This window comes from Papaver somniferum, chromosome 1, assembly GCF_003573695.1.
Source record: "Papaver somniferum cultivar HN1 chromosome 1, ASM357369v1, whole genome shotgun sequence".
Lineage (NCBI taxonomy): Eukaryota > Viridiplantae > Streptophyta > Magnoliopsida > Ranunculales > Papaveraceae > Papaver > Papaver somniferum.
The window spans coordinates 208,655,845-208,675,783 of NC_039358.1; the positions used below are offsets into that span (position 1 = coordinate 208,655,845).

Below are 19,939 nucleotides of genomic sequence, written 5' to 3' on the forward strand. Positions count from 1 at the left end.
GCGCCGTGTCTTCAAACTTCTTCTTAAGCAGCGTCAGCTTGATGGCCTTTGTCCTACTAGTCTTAGATATATAGAAGCTTTCCACAGAAGTTTTGTAGTCCCAACCCTACAGCTTGTTAGTAAGAGCGTGCAACTTCGACCATTCTAGCTCCGGACAATGATCTCCTCTGCAAATGATTTTCCAGTAACACTCAAGCCTAGAATGTTCTGAGCATCATCAGAGATCAAGGTCATCTCGCCAAACGGGAAGTGCATGGTATCTATTTCACCATGATACCTTTCGACGAAGCAATTGACTGTCACAATATCTGGCTTCACATAATTTTCAACCAAAGGATATAGACTAGAATCCTTTACTAATGTTTGGACCTCTTCACATTCCTTAGACAAATCCCAATGATACGCGGCTTGGTTTCGGCAAACACGCACAACCTTCTTATGATCGTACAATTAGGAGATAATACGATTAAGAGATTTTATATAAATACAAAACAATACATATGCACGGGATAGAAATTCTTACATAGGTTTGATAGATAGTACGAGCCCAAGAGTCCTTGTAGCCAAATAGATGCCCCGGATCAAAAGAAGCTGCACCCCAAATTCTACCACGATCAAAGTCAGGTATCATGTCATCAATATGAGGAAGGTGTAAACCTTTAACTTTTACTTTGCTTGTGCCCTTTACTTGTGTCGGTTGTTGACTTGGCCCACCTTGTTCCACTACTACTTGGCTTTGGGTTGCTAATTGACTTGGATCAATCTCATTATCTTCCTCCTCACTTTCCTCTTCATCTTGATCATCTTCCTCCTCAACTGCTCCGGTAGGTTCACGGATTGGGAGTTTACTACGGTCACAACCACTCTCCCAAACTTCACCTCTTGTAGATGCCCCCAAACGCTTGTTGCGCGACCTTGTTCTTTCCCTCTAGGAGGCAGAGATTGAGGAGTACCAAGACCGTCCTTCCTTCTTTTCTTAATGCCATCATCTTTAGTTTTTTGTTTGTTAGCTTCCTTTGCTTTAGCCCTATTTCAAAAGAAGCACGTAATAAATATAAGACAATTAACTTTCATTTCTAATACCGGCATAGATACACCACATAACGGCATAGAATCATCACTACCGGCATACCTTAACAAAGTATCGACCATGCCGTTACCAAAACACGGCATAGAAATTCAAACCATTACATGTCGGGAACCATTACCGGCATGACCAAATAATTATCGTGGATGCCGGTAATTTCTAGGAAGTTCCTGGATACCAAAACACCTTTGCCGGCACATACGTAAATCTAAAACACATGCAGTAACAAGGTACCGGTATGGAATCTAACCTAAAACCTATGCCAGTACCCTTCAGAAAATCCAAATGTTCTATGTTTATTAGAAGCTCAATATCGGCATGGTATTCAACCTAATTTTAACGCCTTAACATGGTTCCGGTGTGGTCTTCATCCTAAATCAAATGCCGTAACTAAGTTCCGGTGTGATCTTCAACCTAAATCGAATGCCGTAACACAGTGCCGGCGTGGTCTTCATACTAAATTGAATGCCGCTACACTGTTCCGGTGTGGTATTCATACTAAATTGAATGCCGGAAGCTACTGAAACTTAACTGTTTCAGTTAGGGTTTGCGATTTTGACCTAAACCATAGCTACAAATCGATTGAAACACTAATTAAAACAGTTCTAAATCACTTACCTTCTCACAGAAGCCATGTTTATGAGAGGTTGATCGTCAGAGTTCTCTTGTTCTTCTTCCTCTTGCTCTTGAGCAATCAAAGCAATCCTCTTTTATTTTTTTTGTTGAACAATCGATTTTGATTTCGATCGGGCATCTGATTTCTTTCGTGGAGGCATTCTTATGGGTTGGTTTTAATCGACGAAGAAATTTTTGATTAAACGACTAATCGTAGAGTATATGAAGAACGATGAAGAAGAGGAGAGGAAGATGAAAGAATTTTCTTTTTCAAAACCTAATCCTAACACACGAGTATGCCGGCACACAAATGGGGGATAACTTATTTTGTTTTTAGATTTTGATTTTAAGTTTTTTATTTTGTGGGAAGGGTATAACAGTCTTTTCATAATGTTTTTTAATTTATCAAAGGGTGTTTTAGTATTTTCGCCCCAAAAAACACCCGTTAGCAAACACCTTTGGTTGGGGGAAGTAATTCATATCCAAAAATTAGTTTTGATATCCCCCAATCGCGCGTTCATAAAAAGGTATTTCAGTAACTTTAAAACATAAAATAAGCTAGCCTATGGAAGCCATAACCATGTGAATTTTCAAATTTATCTTAACTTATCCCTGGTTACCAGGAACAACGTTTCGGACTAGTCGGTTTCACGCAACATGGTATGGGTGTTCTTCGGAAAATCAGGCTTCAAGATCAACTGTATTGTCATGTCTTCAAGATCAGCTGTATTGTCCCAAGATCGAACAACTCACAACTACTAAAGACGCGTCTTTTCGCTCTTACCATAATATTCCGTTTCCCAAACGAAGACAACTTCCATATTGCAGTCTTTCCTGATTCTAGAGTCTTCTCATAAAGCATATATATATATCTGCGAACGAAGGCATTGGTTCTCAAGTTCAATCTTTCTTCGCATTTCTTAATTTCTCTACTTATAAGATTTTTTCTGAATTATATTTTTCTTTCCAACCTTTTGGATATGTCGACTGCAAAGATGGTAACCTTCAAGAGTTCCGATGGAGAAACTTTTGATGTTGAAGAATCTGTTGCTCTTCAATCTCAAACCATTAATCATATGACCGAAGATAATTGTGCTAATAACGGAATACCTTTACCCAATGTAACTATCAAGATTTTGGCTAAAGTTGTTGAATACTGCAGGAAACATGATGATCCTACCAATGATAAAGACAAAGATCTCAAGGACTGGGATGCTGAGTTTGTTAAGGTCGATCAAGCTACGTTGTTCGATCATATTTTGGCTGCAAATTATCTGAATATTAAGAGTTTGTTGGATTTGACTTGCCAGACCCTTGCTGATATGATCAAAGGTAAGACCCCAAAGGAGATCCGCAAGACATTCAACATTAAGAATGAAAGATTTTTTGGAGACCAGCCTTTTTTTGGGGGGACCATTGTTTTATAAGGCCATCTACCCTATACTTATAAGGGATGTCCTAAATTGTATACATTACTAATTTTCCCTTAACCCTAATTAAGATTATAACTAAACTAATAACTACCAAAATATAAATTTAACCTAATCTAATCTATTATCAAAAAATCAAAATCAGACCTACCCTAGCCGCACAAACAGGTTTTGGGAGATTTTTTTTTTCTCTTCTTTTCCTTTCAACATCGTCTTCATCGATTAATCATCGATTCATGAAATTTTCATCGTCAATTAATCAATCGATCATAAGAATGGTTCTTCGAACGAAAAACCCAAGACTCCCTGGAAAAGGTCATGAATTAGGACATCTAGCAAATCTCCCAAATGAATTTGAGATTAATAATGAAGTGAAACCGGAAAGTGAAGTCGTAATCGGATACAATAGACGCAAGAAGAACCCTGAAACTGCCATGGAAAAAATCCGCAGGTATTTTCCCACAAACCCATTACTTTTAATTTGATTTTGATTCGTTAAATTGAATAGAAATCATCAAAATAGGGTTCAAATAGAAGTTAGAGTGTGTTGTTCGGTTATGACGAGTTTCAAAACAACCCTAGCTTTCTAACCGAACTTCCTGAAAGGAAGAACACGAAGAATGGTTCGGTTCCACGAAATTTAAAATTAGGTTACCAAACTGGCAGTTCGGTTGGTTCACAAAAAGTGTTAATACTCTTTTTCAACCGAACTTAACCATTATTACAAAAAAAAAAAATTTGAAACTTTGTAACCGAACTTTGCTATTTTGCCCACTATATTGAGTTTGTCTTTAACCGAACTTCCAGTGGATATATGGACTTCGGTTGGTTCGCAAAAAGTGTTAAAAATGTTTTTTAATCGAACTTTACCTTTATTATCGAAATGGCACTTTACTAGAGAAGGTTGTTCATCCATTGGTATAGGTTGGCATTCAATCTACAAGAAATGGAAGAACATCAATTGCAATCACAAATAAGTTCGGCAACGAAATAATTTTATCGAAATAACCGAACACATAGTTCGGTTGGTAAAGCAGTTTTGCGAACCAACCGAAGTTAACAGTTTGCTTAAAAATATTTTGGTACGTGAAGTTCGGATGGGAACTTGGTTGGGTGAAAGTTTGCGAACTAACCGAACTTCTTACATTTGGTATAATCTTATTTTGGGTAAAGTTCGGTTAGAAATTTGGTTGGGTTATAGTTTGCGAACCAACCGAACTACGTACACTTGGTATAATCTTAATTATACGTAAAGTTCGATTAGATATTTGGTTGCGAACCAACCGAACTTCTAGACCCTAAAGTTCGGCAACATTACGGGCAAACCGAACATAACTCTGTAAATCCTATATACAAAGTTCGGTAACATGTCTGTTAACCGAACGACTAAAAACCTCCATTAAGAGCGAGCTCGGTTACCTATGTCTTTGGAAAAAGTAACCGAACTATACTTTCAGATGTGTTCGGCTACCTGTTCTTCACATAAGGTAACCGAACTCCGTTGAACTACACTTTCATATTTACATTTTTTTTTTTGAAATTTTGGATCAATTCAACCAACATTTTCTAAGTTTGAAGCATACCTGGGTACTGATAGGCACATTTTTGTGTCTTCTATAATCTCAATTGTATATATTATTAGTGCTCGATTTTATATTTATTATGGCTTTTTATGTCCCTGTAGGTATTTTTGGAGAAATAAGCTTTTGCGGCGAAATTGGCTAAAAAAATGGTTTTTGCGCTCGTGGGAGAAAATTACTATACGGACTCTCAATTTGGATAAGGGGTACTCAATTACTAAGGGGCAACCACTTGCTATTTACACCATGAAACACCCAAGTGCTAAAGGCACCCAGCAGTTGGTTAGGGGGACTCCACCTTCTTCACGTTTTAAAGAGAAAAATGGCGGGAAATCAAGCTGGTTTGCTGCGGTGAATACTGGACGAGTTCTGTTGGATTCTCTTCATGGATACGAGTTGGATTGGGCCTGTTGAGATAAAACAGGGTTGAGAGGTGTTTACAAATCGTAAGAAAAAGGAAGTTAACCTATTTTCCTCAACTAAACAGCGTATATAGAATATCATGGGTATGATCTATATTAGGCAGTTACGTGAAGCTAGGGATATATTGACGGCTAAGATTCAACCTTCCGAGTTAGGATATGTTTCGGATACTTTCAGCAATTACAAAGACGCGTAGAGAAGTGAAGAAAAGGAAAGTTACGTCACTTTGAGCTAAAACAGGGAAGGAATAATACTCGGCTGTTGTTTTTCGGGAATTACGTGGAGTAGATGATGAAGAATATCTCCATGAAGATTCAGATATGTTAATTAGAAGAGTTTGAAAGGAAATAGAGGCGTGCAAAAGGAAACATGGAGAATAAAATCTCTGGTGACTTGTAGAGAAGAAAAGGGAGTTATTACAAAGATATTCTCGGGATTTACGTGTCCTGTTGTGTATATAAGGTGCTTGGGTATCACAGTAGAGGGGGTCGAGAGTTTGGGGTCGAGAGGAGGTCCAGAGAAGCAGAAATCAAGAGTTTATGAAACTCTGTTTCTGCTGCTGCTGATGATGAAGAACACCAAGAACACGAAGAACAGACTCGCAAGCACAGTCGTTTTTCAACAGTTCCAGCAGCAGTGGAGAAGTGTCGCAGTTTAGCGGCAGTTTTCTGGTATCGTTTCTTTCTGGACGTGTTTTGTGAGTCTCAGAACCACTGTTTTATAACTTTTGACTCTTTTAATCATACTTTGAGCATCAAATATATATTTTGAGAACATTATTATTATGATTAGCTAAACCCCAACACTAGGATGATGGAGGAAGCCGTTCTTTACGCATATGATAATTATATTAATTCTTTTTTTGACTACTTGCACTTTTTATTAATCGATTTATGATTTTTCTTAATTGGTTGTGATATCGTATGATGATGTATGCTTGGTCGTAGTGCTTTTGATGCGTCATGCTAGTGATATACAATAAATATTCTAAAAATCTACCTTGGCAAGAATGAGAGTCCTTATGATTTGAGCTATAATTGTTTCGAATAAATATATGAATTGTGTGAATGATTAATGGTGGAATCCTGTGTCCTAGTGTCTCTTGATCCTGTGACAAATATTGTGTATATATTTTTGTTTTAAAAATCTTTTCAAGTCCGAGCAACGAATTCTTATTTACCGCAATCTTAATACTACAACAAAATGGCGCCGCCGACGCGGACTTGTTTATAGATTTGTTTTTAGGTTTATTTATTTTTTTACTATTATTTGTTCCTTTTTACGTTTCTTTTTATGTCTTTGATTTACAAGTTCGAAGTGGAATACTAAGGACTTGGGAACAAAAAGCTAAAAGCTAAAAGAGAAGAAAAAAAAGACATAATTTTTTTTTTAGGATTTAATTTTTATTATTATTATTATTTTTTTGTATATAGCCTTTATTTATTTATTTTAGAATTTGTAAATAGGCTTTATTTTTCATAATTTTTGTTATTTTTGGACTTTTTATTTGGACTTTATTCTGGACAATTGGACTTTATTCTTTTTTTAACCCTATGGAAGGGTATTATTAAAAAAAAAAAAAAAATTTATAAATTGTGTGCAGGGAAGGACGACGATTACTATATCATCTCGGCCCCTCGGGTTCGTACATGACATAGGAGTCGTGGTCCGAGTCGACGTCAACGGTTCATCCCCCGTCTGGTACGGGAGGTAAGTCCATCGAAACACTCGCGAATCTCCTGTCAGCGGGTTTACTGTATTCCTTAAGGTGATTCATTGATTGAGGACGAATTTGGACTGTTTTTAAATTCCTAGTAAAGGGCAAGGCCTGGCCAATACAAGATAAGGGTTCGTATTTCATCACCGCTCCCTTCTTGCCCGCCTTAGGAAAACGAAACCTAACGCGAACCCAAGCTTAAAACTTGACTAGAACGAGACCGATAGGGTATCGCGCTTATCAGGAAAAATTTTCGAAGGATACTGGTTACTTTCTTAAGCACACCTCGAAGTTCATGATGGTTTCTGTGAGTTGAATGCGTGACTGCGCCGCCTTGTGATAGCGGTGAGGCCTTGGGTATCAAAGCTCCACTGAGCTTCCCTCGCCTCAATTCAACTTACTTTGACTCGGATTGATTCCAGAGGGGTTTGCTTAAATTGTAACGAATTCCCCTTCGAGAGATAGAAACAAGTCTAGAAACAATCTAAGTGAAGCCATCATGCTTTTTGTTTGCTAGAAATCTTTAGGTTTGTTTTGGTGGAGTCGAGTCGGCCTTGTTTGTGGTTGTGTAGAATTCCCTTGCAATTAAGAATGTCGAACTGGTATGATAGAAGCCAATACAATGAGTATCGACCCGAATTTGAATATGGACATCATCAGTTTTATGACCATGGTGGGAATAGTAGTTGGGAACGCCAACCTTTTCAAGGTTATGGTTCATACCATGGTGAGCCCAATTACTATCCACACGCGAATTGGTCTTACGAGCAAGAAAATCAGGAACACTGTAGTACTGGTTACTCGTTTTTGGAAACTAGTCCTGATTATGATATTTCTGAACCTGTTCCATCTCTAGAAGAGACCCAACAACGGATTGAAAGGACGTATAAACGTTAAGTTGCAATGAATAGTTCAAAAGAAGAGTGTACACGATATTCTGAGATGATAAACGAGAGTGGTGAACGTATAAGTGTTATGCTCAGTGAAATTCAGGCACGTCTAGAGGCAGAAAATGAACAGTTGTCTAATGTTGCTCGAAATAATCTAAATTTCCAAAATAGGGTTTCTAATTCTACCCTTGATATCAATAGTGAATATTTACCTAATTTAGAGGACGAGGCTAGAATAAAAGACACTACTTATTTAGATAAGGTTCAATCATCTTTGTACTATTATGATGATGAGGATAGTAGTAATGAAGAATCTGAAATATGTAGGCATAGTGATCAGGAATCTATTAATCCAATTGAGCTTTATAATGATTATATTATTTCTAGTTCAAATCCAAATAATTTTTATGATTATTCACCTATTCAAAAGGACGAGGATTTGATTAGGGATACCACCGTTTTATACGATGTAGTTCATGATCCTTTAGCCTGCAGTATGTTGGATAATCCATTATTTGATGTGCCTATCAGTGAATCGGAGGAGGTAACTACGATTAAAACCTTAGTTTATGAGCCTTTCTCTGATAATCGTTTATATGATTGTGATGATGATTTAGAGGAAAGAGTTTACCCTGAGAATACTGTTTTAGAATCTAGCGATTTAGAAACACTAGTCTTAGAAGATGATAAACTCGTAGAAATGAGTGAGGATGAACCCAACTTAGAAGAATCTATTGACCATTTCTAGGAATCTGATGACCTAGAAATTAGGGAAGTTGTGACTAGTCTTTCTAGAGACACAGAAAACTCTAAGTTTGGGGGTGATTATCATTCTCCGTGTGCTTTAACTCTTACAAAGTACCCTCCTGTAGGACTTGACATTTGTGCCTCAACCATCTTACAAGATTATCTTCATACACGTTTTCCCGAACCTAATGATGTCCAGAAAGAAGCTCAGTTTTTAGAAACCCATCCTCTGGTTGATGTGGTTAACCCAGGCTATGATACCAAGATTGACTTTGTTTTCCCACAAAAAACTTTTTTCCAATTGTGGGAACTTTTGATTTTAAGATGTGTCGGTTATTAAGTTTTGAGACTAAACCTAATCACTTTAGGATATTAGGGTTGACACATTTTCTTAAGGAAGAACACCTCTTTCATTGTAGTCAACTTTGTGAGTCAAATCTAATTGACTTAGAGGATCCCCTATTATTCAGGTTGTTATGTGCTTCTAAGTTCTTAGTTGAGTTTTTCCAGACTCTAATACCTGAACCGGATCTTAGCATTGAGGAAATCCAACCGATGAAAACCTTTTATTTAGACCCTTTTATAGAGCCTGAACCTGAACCACAACTAGATGTAGTTGACTTAAGCAAGGGTATGTTCGGTATCTTCTTGGTCTGTTGCAGTTTCCTCTTCTTGTGGGTAACACTTTTTGATCCAGATGACCCACAGTTATTTCGACTGTTACTATATGATTCTACGTGGTGTCTAATCCCTGCTTAGTCTGGCTGAAGACTTTAAACTTAGCACTTCTTGGGAGGTAACCCAATATTCATGCGACACGGTAATATCTTTCCTTATCTCTTTTGCTTCATTGGTAACAATTTCTCCTTGTTCATGCTTTTAATTTCATCTTTTGAACATTGAGGACAATGTTAGATTTAAGTTTGGGGGTATGGGAGAAACTTGTTAGTTGCAATTATTAAACTCCAGAGCCTAGAAATTTATGCCTATTAAGGTTTGCACTAACTAATCTAAGTGGATGGAAGCATCTTGGTTTTAGGAGTTGAGGGACCAATCTGACTAGATGGACACATCTAAAGAGTTTATTCATAAAAGCACAGAGCTCAGGTGTTAGAAATAACATGATAGTTTCGCCATATCTCGTTGAGTCCTTTTCATTTATGTTTCTATTTTTATTTTTAAACTATGTTTCTCTAGGTGATTAGGTGGGGCTCACGATTAAAGTTGTTACCACTGCTAGGGTAAAATAGAGTGACTGAGTATTGAAAAAAAATATTATTAAAAAAAAAAAGTTTTAGACCAGACCATTTGGCCAAACGGAATAAAATTCGATAAAGTCGGCCACTGGAACCCTTGTATATGCCAGTTGTGTTGACATAGAGTTAGGATTATCGAACACTGGTTCCCTTGTATATGCCAGTGATTTGATATTAGTCAGACTATCCCAGTCATTTAGGATAGGTTTATTTTGGTAGTGGCCTTCAGACAGATATGAGAAACATCGTTCACCTAGTTAACATCAAAACCATCTATATTTTTTCTATATCCATTTCTTAATCTATCCATATGATTAGTCTGACTCCGAGTATGATGTCCATCGTGCAACTATTTGAGTAGAGCTCTGTCACTTTATGTGAATTTTAGTATGCTTGAGTGCAAACTCGTGTACAACAATTGGAATTTCGCATCAGGGTACTTCCTCCTATAGTCAATGATTGTATGCCAACCAAGGAGATTCTTTAGTGCCTTCCAAGGTTCTGCGTAGATAGCTAGGGTCTGGAGTATTGTTTTTTTGGGTACACCTCTGGTAAACCCTCCCGAGATTAACTCGGTCACTAGGGGCACCCAGTGAGTTAGGATTTTATTTTCTATTTGATTTGCTCGAGGACTAGCAAATAATAAGTTTCGGGGTATTTGATAGGCACATTTTTGTGTCTTATATAATCTCAATTGTATATATTATTAGTGCTCGATTTTATATTTATTATGGCTTTTTATGTCCCTGTAGGTATTTTTGGAGAAATAAGCTTTTGCGGCAAAATTGGCTAAAAAATGGTTTTTGCGCTCGTGGGAGAAAATTACTATACAGAGTCTCAATTTGGATAAGGGGTACTCAATTACTAAGGGGAAGCCACTTGCTATTTACACCCTGAGACACCCAAGTACTAAAGGCACCCAACAGTTGGTTAGGGGGACTCCACCTTCTTCGCGTTTTAAAGAGAAAAATGGCGGGAAATCAAGTTGGTTTGCTGCGGTGAATACTGGACAAGTTCTGTTGGATTCTCTTCATGGATACGAGTTGGATTAGGCCTGTTGAGATAAAACAGGGTTGAGAGGTGTTTACAAATCGTAAGAAAAAGGAAGTTAACCTATTTACCTCAACTAAACAGCGTACATAGAATATCATGGGTATGATCTATATTAGGCAGTTACGTGAAGCTAGGGATATATTGACGGCTAAGATTCAGCCTTCCGCGTTCGGATATGTTTCGGATACTTTCAGCAATTACAAAGACGCGTAGAGAAGTGAAGAAAAGGAAAGTTACGTCACTTTGAGCTAAAACAGGGAAGGAATAATACTCGGTTGTTGTTTTTCGGGAATTACGTGGAGTAGATGATGAAGAATATCTCCATGAAGATTCAGATATGTTAATTAGAAGAGTTTGAAAGGAAATAGAGGCGTGCAAAAGGAAACATGGAGAATAAAATCTCCGGTGACTTGTAAAAAAGAAAAGGGAGTTATTACAAAGATATTCTCGGGATTTACGTGTCTTGTTGTGTATATAAGGTGCTTGGGTATCACAGTAGAGGGGGTCGAGAGTTTGGGGTCGAGAGGAGGTCCAGATAAGCAGAAATCAAGAGTTGATGAAACTCTGTTTCTGCTGCTGCTGATGATGAAGAACACCAAGAACACGAAGAACAGACTCGCAAGCACAGTCGTTTTTCAACAGTTCCAGCAGCAGTGGAGAAGTGTCGCAGTTTAGCGGCAGTTTTCTGGTATCGTTTCTTTCTGGACGTGTTTTGTGAGTCTCAGAACCACTGTTTTATAACTTTTGACTCTTTTAATCATACTTTGAGCATCAAATATATATTTTTAGAACATGATTATTATGATTAGCTAAACCACAACACTAGGATGATGGAGGAAGCCGTTCTTTACGCATATGATAATTATATTAATTCTTTTTTTGACTACTTGCACTTTTTATTAATCGATTTATGATTTTTCTTAACTGGTTGTGATATCATATGATGATGTATGCTTGGTCGTAGTGCTTTTGATGCGTTATGCTAGTGATATACAATAAATATTCTAAAAATCTACCTTGGCAAGAATGAGAGTCCTTATGATTTGAGCTATAATTGTTTCGAATAAATAGATGAATTGTGTGAATGATTAATGGTGGAATCCTGTGTCCTAGTGTCTCTTGATCCTGTGACAAATATTGTGTATATATTTTTGTTTTAAAAATCTTTTCAAGTCCGAGCAACGAATTCTTATTTACCGCAATCTTAATACTACAACAGGTACCCAAATACTCTTCCTCCGGTTGTGGTTGGTAAAATCCATCGTTTTCATCTGGATATTGAGTTTGGGGAAGAATACAATCACCATCTAAGAAATAACTCATATCCGGATCATTGTGAAGATTAACGAATACTCTAGGAGAGGAAGGAGATGGAGATTCAGATGAGCTATCATCACTTGAATACTCAAGCTTAGTGAACTCAAAGAAAAATTATTTTCCATGTTTTTCTTCTTCATCTTGTCTAACTTTACTCTCTCAGTAATTCTACTTCTTTTTAAAAAACCCATCAGATTTTTTAATCTCACCAATTATCTTTAACTTAATCATTTCACTAATCATTACACTAATTATTATTAACACTAATTAATCATTATCCAAAATTAATCAGGAGGGTAATTTAGGTATTAATATAAATATCGAGATAAGGGGTGATCTAGATTTACTTCTACTGTCTAACCCAAAATAAAACAATAGTCCCTCCAAAAAAAGACTGTTCCCCAAAAAATCATTTTTAAGAATGACTTCACCCTAAGGAAGAGGAGGAGGTCCGAAGGGAGCACCCGTGAGCTTTTGAATGATTTGAAAGCTAAACAAGCCAGATTATCATCTAGATGGGCTTTACTTTTCCTTTTATTATGTGAGTTACGTTGCAACTATTGCTTTAGTTTATGTTTTTGAGTAATCCAGACGGTTTTGTTTTTTAATGATTGGTAGAGATTTATTTATATGATTTGGTTTCTTAATTATTTAGTGTTTTATTCTTGTTTTGTTATTATTATTTGAAACTAATCTTACGATCAATGAAGTTAACTTTTAAAAGATTGGTGTCAATTCCTTTTTTTTTTCCTAGCTAAATTGGGGCCATGATATCTAATTTGGGGCCATGTATTAAAGGACAAAAAAAGTCATCCATCCTAATTTGGGCCACCCCTTATCAATTTTTTCTAAATGGCTAAAAAGCCCCTGCATAATTAGTAATAATTTTAATTAATTAGTGATAATCTTACTTAATTATAGTTTAACTGTTTTTTTCAAATTTTTTGTTTATCCATATTGTATGAAAAATCGCTGAGATCATGAATATTTTTTTTTTTTGTCCATATGAAAAATCGTCATGGTATTGAAGTGGTTCATTGACGACTCTAAACAGTCGTTAATGTTTAGACTGTTTCAGTGACGATTCGAAACAGTCGTTATTTTTTTATAAAAGAGTCGTTATCTGACTGCTGTTAACAGTCGTTACTGTTTCAGTGACGAAACTAAACAGTCGTTAATGTTTCGACAGTTTTAGTGACGACTCTAAACAATCGTTATTTCTTATAAAAGAGTAATTAATGGCGGAAATGTACGACAGTTTGGAGTCGTCATATAAAGATCAATACCCTGACGACCCTTTGAAAGGGTCGTTATTGTTTTTATTATGTATATGACAACTCTTAAAGTCATTATTGTCTTTGAAGGATCGTTAATTAGGGTCGTTATTTGAAAAAAAAAATTAATCAAGGGTAAAATAATATTTTCATAATCAGATGAATACGCCCCTGAAAATTTTGGGGTGCAAATAAAATGTCATGGTCCCCAATTAAATTTTATGGCCCCAATTAAACTAGGTTTTTTTTCCCCTTCATAATATTGTAAACATTCTTGGATAAAGATTAGTATTAGTTGCTCTCTTGAATCACGTGAATTATCATATGAAGCTCTCCTCTTAGATTTTTGGATGAACATCTAAGAGGAAATGTATAACCAACAAATGGAGTAGGGGTAACCATAATTCAATGAGCTAAGCACACCAACCAATTGGAATTTTAAGAGCGTGTGTTCGATCTTGTTGCCAGAGAATCTTAAGTCCGGAAATGGTCCCAATTTGCTTCTAACCAAACCAACCAATTGGGCCGCACATAGTTGCATCTTCAATGTGAAAATTTCCGCATAAGTGTCTAGATGGACAACTACTGCTATTTTTTCTTTCTCATGGCGAATGCTGTTCGATTTGGTTGTGCGTATACGTGCCTCGAGTTAGACTGTGCAACCTCACATTTTATTTTGATCATCTTTGAGACACGTGGAAACATACCAGATAGAAGTGCGTCATATTGTGTTGTGCTTAGTCATTGAATGCACGAGGCATGACACATTTTGCAAGAAGAGCGGGCGGAGGCAGCTTGAAGTATGGATGTGAAGGAACGATTTTTTTTGGGACCATGGCTTTTTTGAGGGGACCATGATTTAATTAGGCGACCTTTTTATGGTTATAAGGGGTGATCTAAAAGACGGAGATGACTAAGTTACTTTTTACTAATTAAATAAATATTTATTTAATTAATTAATTTTTTGAGTTTTTTAATTTTTAATTTTTTCTTTTATTTTTTTTTAATGAATTATTTGTATGTGGTTCGGCTAGGAGAAAGAAAATAAACCTAGTCGAACTTGAAGTTCGGCTAAGAGAAAATATATAAAAGTATTTTTAGATAGTAGTTCGGTTAAGTAAAAGTTCTCTAAAATTTTTGCGAACGCACCGAATTTTTAGTTCGGATTGCAAAAAAATTTATGAATATAACCAACACATGTTCAGTGTATTTTCACACAGAAGTTCGGTTAAGTAAAAAATTTCTAAAAGAATTGCAAACCGACCGAACTTAAAGTTCGATTAGGTACAAAATTTCCAAAATGAGTTCGGTTTGCAAGGAAATATTTCGTTCTAACGGACGTTTATACTTTAGTTGCACCCTTGCAAGACTTTGTATCCCCACAGTAAGATTTCTGGCTCGACCTATAATTACCCATGTTCTTCCTTCTATTCCTTTTTTCACTTGTTTAGTTTCTCATTATACAAAGGTTGCGTTTAGATATTTTTGATATGAGCGGATTTTTCATGTTTGCCGTCGTTACTAAGCAAGTGTTTCCTGAACAAGCCTCTTTCGCTTCTTACCACTACAAACGTTTACATAACAATTGTTTACAACATCTTCAGAGTAGATATTACCGTACGACATCAGTTGTTTCAAGTGCCTTTCAATGTACAAATAGCCCAGTGTTTTGTTCAATTCCAAAACAAGCATTCGCCTCGTTTATTTACTTTATTGATCGTATATGTAAATAAAAAAAGCAACATATTACCTGATCAAATTCATATAGTGGAACGTAATCATAAGATTTTACACAACATCTTACCTGATCAAATTCATATACATGTAGTTATTACCGTAATCGTATCTATAGTTAGAATTATATTCAGCTTTCTCCACCATCTTACGAATCAATTTGAGTAATATTTTGATTGCGTCAATGTTGGTAATATTTTGTAGTTTTACTCACTTCTGAAATTTTGAGAATCACAAAAAAATGAAAAACTACTGAAACAAGAGTTGAGCAGCTTTATAACCAAGTTTATTTAAAATTAAAATTATGTCGGCGTGTAAATAACTTGTGTACAAGTATGTGATGCATGAAGTTGGCATAAAATTGTTTATGTTTGTGAAGCATTTTTTCTTTCATGAAGAGTACATTTTTTATGATATAAGGGACACTTTAAGTATTATGGAAATGGTTGGTAAATACTAGAGCTGGGCACTGCATTATCAGGAAAGGTCATGAGAGAATTTTTTTTTGGGGTAGCTGCTGGTATAGTAAGTCTTCTATCTGTTGAAATTCACGAGCTTTTAAGAATCACACAAGTGTTAACTCCTTCATTGTTTACATTGCAAACATTCTTGAATGAAGCACCAAGTTCACTGTTTTTTGGATGGAAAATCTAAAATAAGAGGACAAGCATGGTTAATGGATCGAGTAGGGGTAACCACTATTCAATTAGCAAAACACGCCTTAATTGGAATTTTAAGAGTGTGTGCTTGATCTCATCGCCAGAGAATATCAAGTCCCAACATGGTCCTATTTTGCTTCTAATTAACAACATCAACCAATTGGACCGCAAATAGTTGTTGCATCATCTTCAATGTGAAAATTTCTCTGTAAGTGGCATTTTGATGGATAGATAGACATCTCTGATAGAAGAGCTAGATAAGGAGATTGATGATATTGACTGTATGGAAGAATTTACCATCTTACATATTGATGACATTATCCAGAGATAAAAGAGCTAATTAAACATGCTTCTGTCTCTCTAAACTTAGGTAGAAAATTGGGTCAAAGAGCTAAGAATAAGTGATCTAAAGATACTGAAAGATATACTAGATATCTTCATCAGCTTGCTTCTTATAAGTATAAGCTGAATAACATCAATTGCTTAAGAATCGGTGGGGATCTGTCTTATGATAAATCAAAGATTTCAGATGAAGCTGTTAATTTTTACTCTAACCTCTTTTCTGAGCAATTTCTAGTTAGACCAAGATTTGATGAGTTACAAATGCCATCTATTTCTGTAGAAGGCAGAATTCTTCTTGAGAGGCCTTTCACTGAAGAGGAAGTCAAGAATGTCATTTGGCATTTTGGAACTAATAAAGCTTCAGGTCCAGATGGATTCACTATGGAATTTTTCAAGTGTACTTGGGAGGTGATAAAAGATGATCTTATGAAGGTTGTCAAAGAATTTGAATCCACTTCTTCACTGGATTGGAGATTAAACTACACCAATTTGAAACTGATTTCAAAGTGCAGTGGAGCTGTTTCTCTATATAACTACAGAAAAATCAGTTTAATTGGAGGAGTCTACATGATAATTTCTAAACTGTTAGCTCAAAGAATGAAATTGGTCATGCCGTCAGTAATCTCTGATTTTCAAGGGGCTTTTATACATGAGAGACAGATAAATGATGGAATTCTTATTGCAGCTGAGCTGATTGACTCTAGGAAAAGAGAGAATAAACCCAGTATAGTATGCAAAGTAGATTTTGAGAAATCATTTGATAATATCAACTGGGGATGTGTTGACATTGCTTTGGAGAAATTTGGTTATGGTCATATTTGGAGGAGCTGGATAAAATGGTGCATATCATATGCAAGATTTTCAATTCTTCTAAATGGTGAAGCTACTTCTCTTTTTAAATCACAAAAAGGAATCAGGCAGGGTGATCCCATTTCTCCCTTTCTATTTATTGTAGTTGCTGAAATTCTCTCTTTAATGATTAAGAGAGATGCTTCTTCTGGTTTAATATCTGGTTTCAAGGTCTCTTCAAATGGAACCGCAGTACAACATCTCCAATTTGCAGATGATCTGATTGTATTTTTAGATGATACTCCTGATCAAGTTTCTAATCTGAAGAATATTCTTTTCTCTTTTGAGTTGATTTCTGGCCTTAAAGTTAACTTCAGAAAGAGTACAATTGTTGGTATTTGGACTAATCACAATGTTGCAGATTGTGCTAGGATTTTTGGGTGCATCTTATCTCAATGGCCACTGAATTATTTTGGCATTCCTCTGGGAAGTAACTCGAAATGTAAAGCAATATGGGAGATCATAGTTCAAAAATTTCATCAAAAACTCTCAACTTGGAAGTGTAGATATCTCTCAAAAGGTCAAAGACTAATAATGGTAAACGGTGTTTTATCTAGTCTATCAGTTTATTATCTTTCTTTGTTTCAAATGCCTGCTTCAGTCATGAAAGAAATAGAAAAGATTATGAGAGACTTTATTTGGGATTCTACAACAAATTCAAAGAAGAGAAGTTGGGTTAAATGGACAAGAGCAGTAATTTCCAAGAAGAGAGGTGGCATTGGTGTTAAAAAGCTGAAGCTTATCAATAAAGTACTTCATTGTAAGTGGATTTGGAGATATGGCTCTGAAAATAAAGCTCTGTGGAGACAAATTGTGCAACAAAAGTTTGGTGGTGATTTGAAGGGTTTTTTCCTAAGAGCTCCAATTGGGCTATTAAGAGTAGCTTATGGGCTAGTATTTTAAAAGCTAAAGAGCATGTATTACATAATACTTCTTTGACCGTGGTTTCAGGTGACATAATTATTTTTTGGGAAGACAAGTGGAATGGTGATTATCCATTGAAAGTTTCTTATAACTCACTTTATAAGCTATCTAGAAAGAAACTTTCAACTATTAAAGATTGCATTTCAGATGAAGCAGCTTGGAATTTTGGTTTTACAAAGAATTTAAATGCTTCTGAATTAGGAGAGGTTGTTCTTATATTGCAGGAGTTGGGTGATCCTTCTCAGTTTACTGGCAGTTCAAGGGGTGAAGATCAGAGAAAATGGATTGCTGAGGGTGGAGACTTCACTGTGAGTAACTGCTATATATCTTTGGATGGTTTTCTTTTCTTTCCTCATAAGCAGCTGTGGAATCCTAAAGTTCCAATGAAGGTTTCATTTTTTGTTTGGACCCTTTGTTATGGAGGTGCACCAACTCTGGATTTTCTTCACAGAACTGGTAGATCCAATACCAGTACTTGTTTGTTCTGCAATATGGCACATGAAACTAACAATCATCTTTTCCTGCATTGCATTGAAACTACAAAAATTTGGAATTATTTCCTTAATAGTTTTGGTTTTGATTGGGTTTTCTCTGACTCTGTCAAATCTACTTTGTGGGAGTGGCCTGCTAAGAGAGGGAAATCTATGCACAAGAAACTATGGGATTTATTACCCTTTCCAATCTGATGGAACATTTGGACTGAGCGAAAAAACATGCTATATGGGAATAAAAGAAGAGGGGTTAACCAGTTAATCATTGATTTTAAATGTACCATTTATAACTGGTGCAGATGTACTAAGATTTTTAGCACTTTTATTTAAGTACAATCATCTGTAATTGGGATGTTGTTCTGACATGAGCTTTTAATCCATGTTTTTTCCTGTGTTTAGTCATGCCTTTATGATTGAATGCTTCTTTAATGAAATTTGCTATTTTTCAAAATAAATAAATAGGCATCTCTGATTTTTCAAGATTGCTAATAGGGGGTACCAAATTACTTTGGGGTATACTAATATGCATATAGAACAAAATACATATTGGACCCCCAAGCAATTTGGTACCCCTATTAGCAGCCCTGCAATTTTTGGCACGGTGAAATTTTTGCAATTTGGTTGCGCATATGTGTGCCTCCAGTTAGACGGTGCAACCTCGCGTTATACTTTGATCAACTTGAGACGTGGAGAAATGTTATGCGGTACCTTTCACTTACCAAAATACCCCTAACAAACTTCCAATTACCCAGTCAATCCTTAGTGTTTTTTCTTTGTAATTTTACTTCTCCGTATGTGTTGCAGAAAAAACTCATTCTCCTTCCGCCACCCTACTCCACCTTTTTCTGTCACCACCACCACCCCTCCTCTTTCAGTTCCAGCAACACCATAACACCATTACGTTTCTAATTTCACCATCACCACCAATTTCATATTCGACCAACCTCAACTTCGATTTAAGTTTTCCCTGATTTAATTTTCAGCTCTAAACGGGATGACAAGATGATCACTAATTTTTCACCACCACCACTACACCACCAACACCAGCGTAACCAGCTCAATTTACTTCAGGTACAATTGTTACATCTCAATTTCAAAATTTTGGTTTCAAATACAGCTATTGCAACACAATAACATCGTTACATATTAATTCTACCTTCACCACCAGTTTTATATTTGACCAATTCACCAACTCCGAATTCAATTTTCTCCAATTCTGATGGCCAATAATTCTTTCACCACCGCCACTACACCATCACTAACATCGTAACCGGCTCTACCACCAAATTCTCACACAAGTATTAAGAATTTGGTCAAGTTTAAGTTTGTGAACATTCATTGGTTGTATAAATGCCTAACAAGTATTTACGTATTTGCAAAATCTATTCACTCAAACATCCAACATAGAAACAACATTAAAATTTTGAAGTAAGTTATGTCAGTAAGAATCAAGGAGAAAGAATAAAGAATGAGGTATATATACTAAAATTGGAATTAGATTCATAGTCATTTAATATCTTTGTATTCGGATTTATTATGATATTATCTTTG

At 36.0% G+C, this 19,939-nt stretch overlaps 1 protein-coding gene across 1 annotated transcript; it reads left to right on the forward strand.

Annotated features, from left to right (window-relative positions):
• Positions 1-2,682: 2,682 nt before the first annotated feature.
• LOC113336047 (SKP1-like protein 1B) lies at positions 2,683-12,585 on the forward strand. The gene is made up of 2 exons (XM_026582043.1): positions 2,683-3,080; positions 12,540-12,585. The coding sequence occupies exons 1-2, from the start codon at positions 2,683-2,685 to the stop codon at positions 12,583-12,585; spliced, it is 444 nt and encodes a 147-aa protein (XP_026437828.1).
• Positions 12,586-19,939: the final 7,354 nt, after the last annotated feature.

Bases quoted from the DNA above. Each gene is read 5' to 3' on its own strand.
- LOC113336047 (XM_026582043.1), top strand. From the start codon at position 2,683: ATGTCGACTGCAAAGATGGTAACCTTCAAGAGTTCCGATGGAGAAACT. The intron at 3,081-12,539 runs AAGATTTTTTGG...TTTTTAAGAATG, and splicing joins ACATTCAACATTAAGAATGA to ACTTCACCCTAAGGAAGAGG.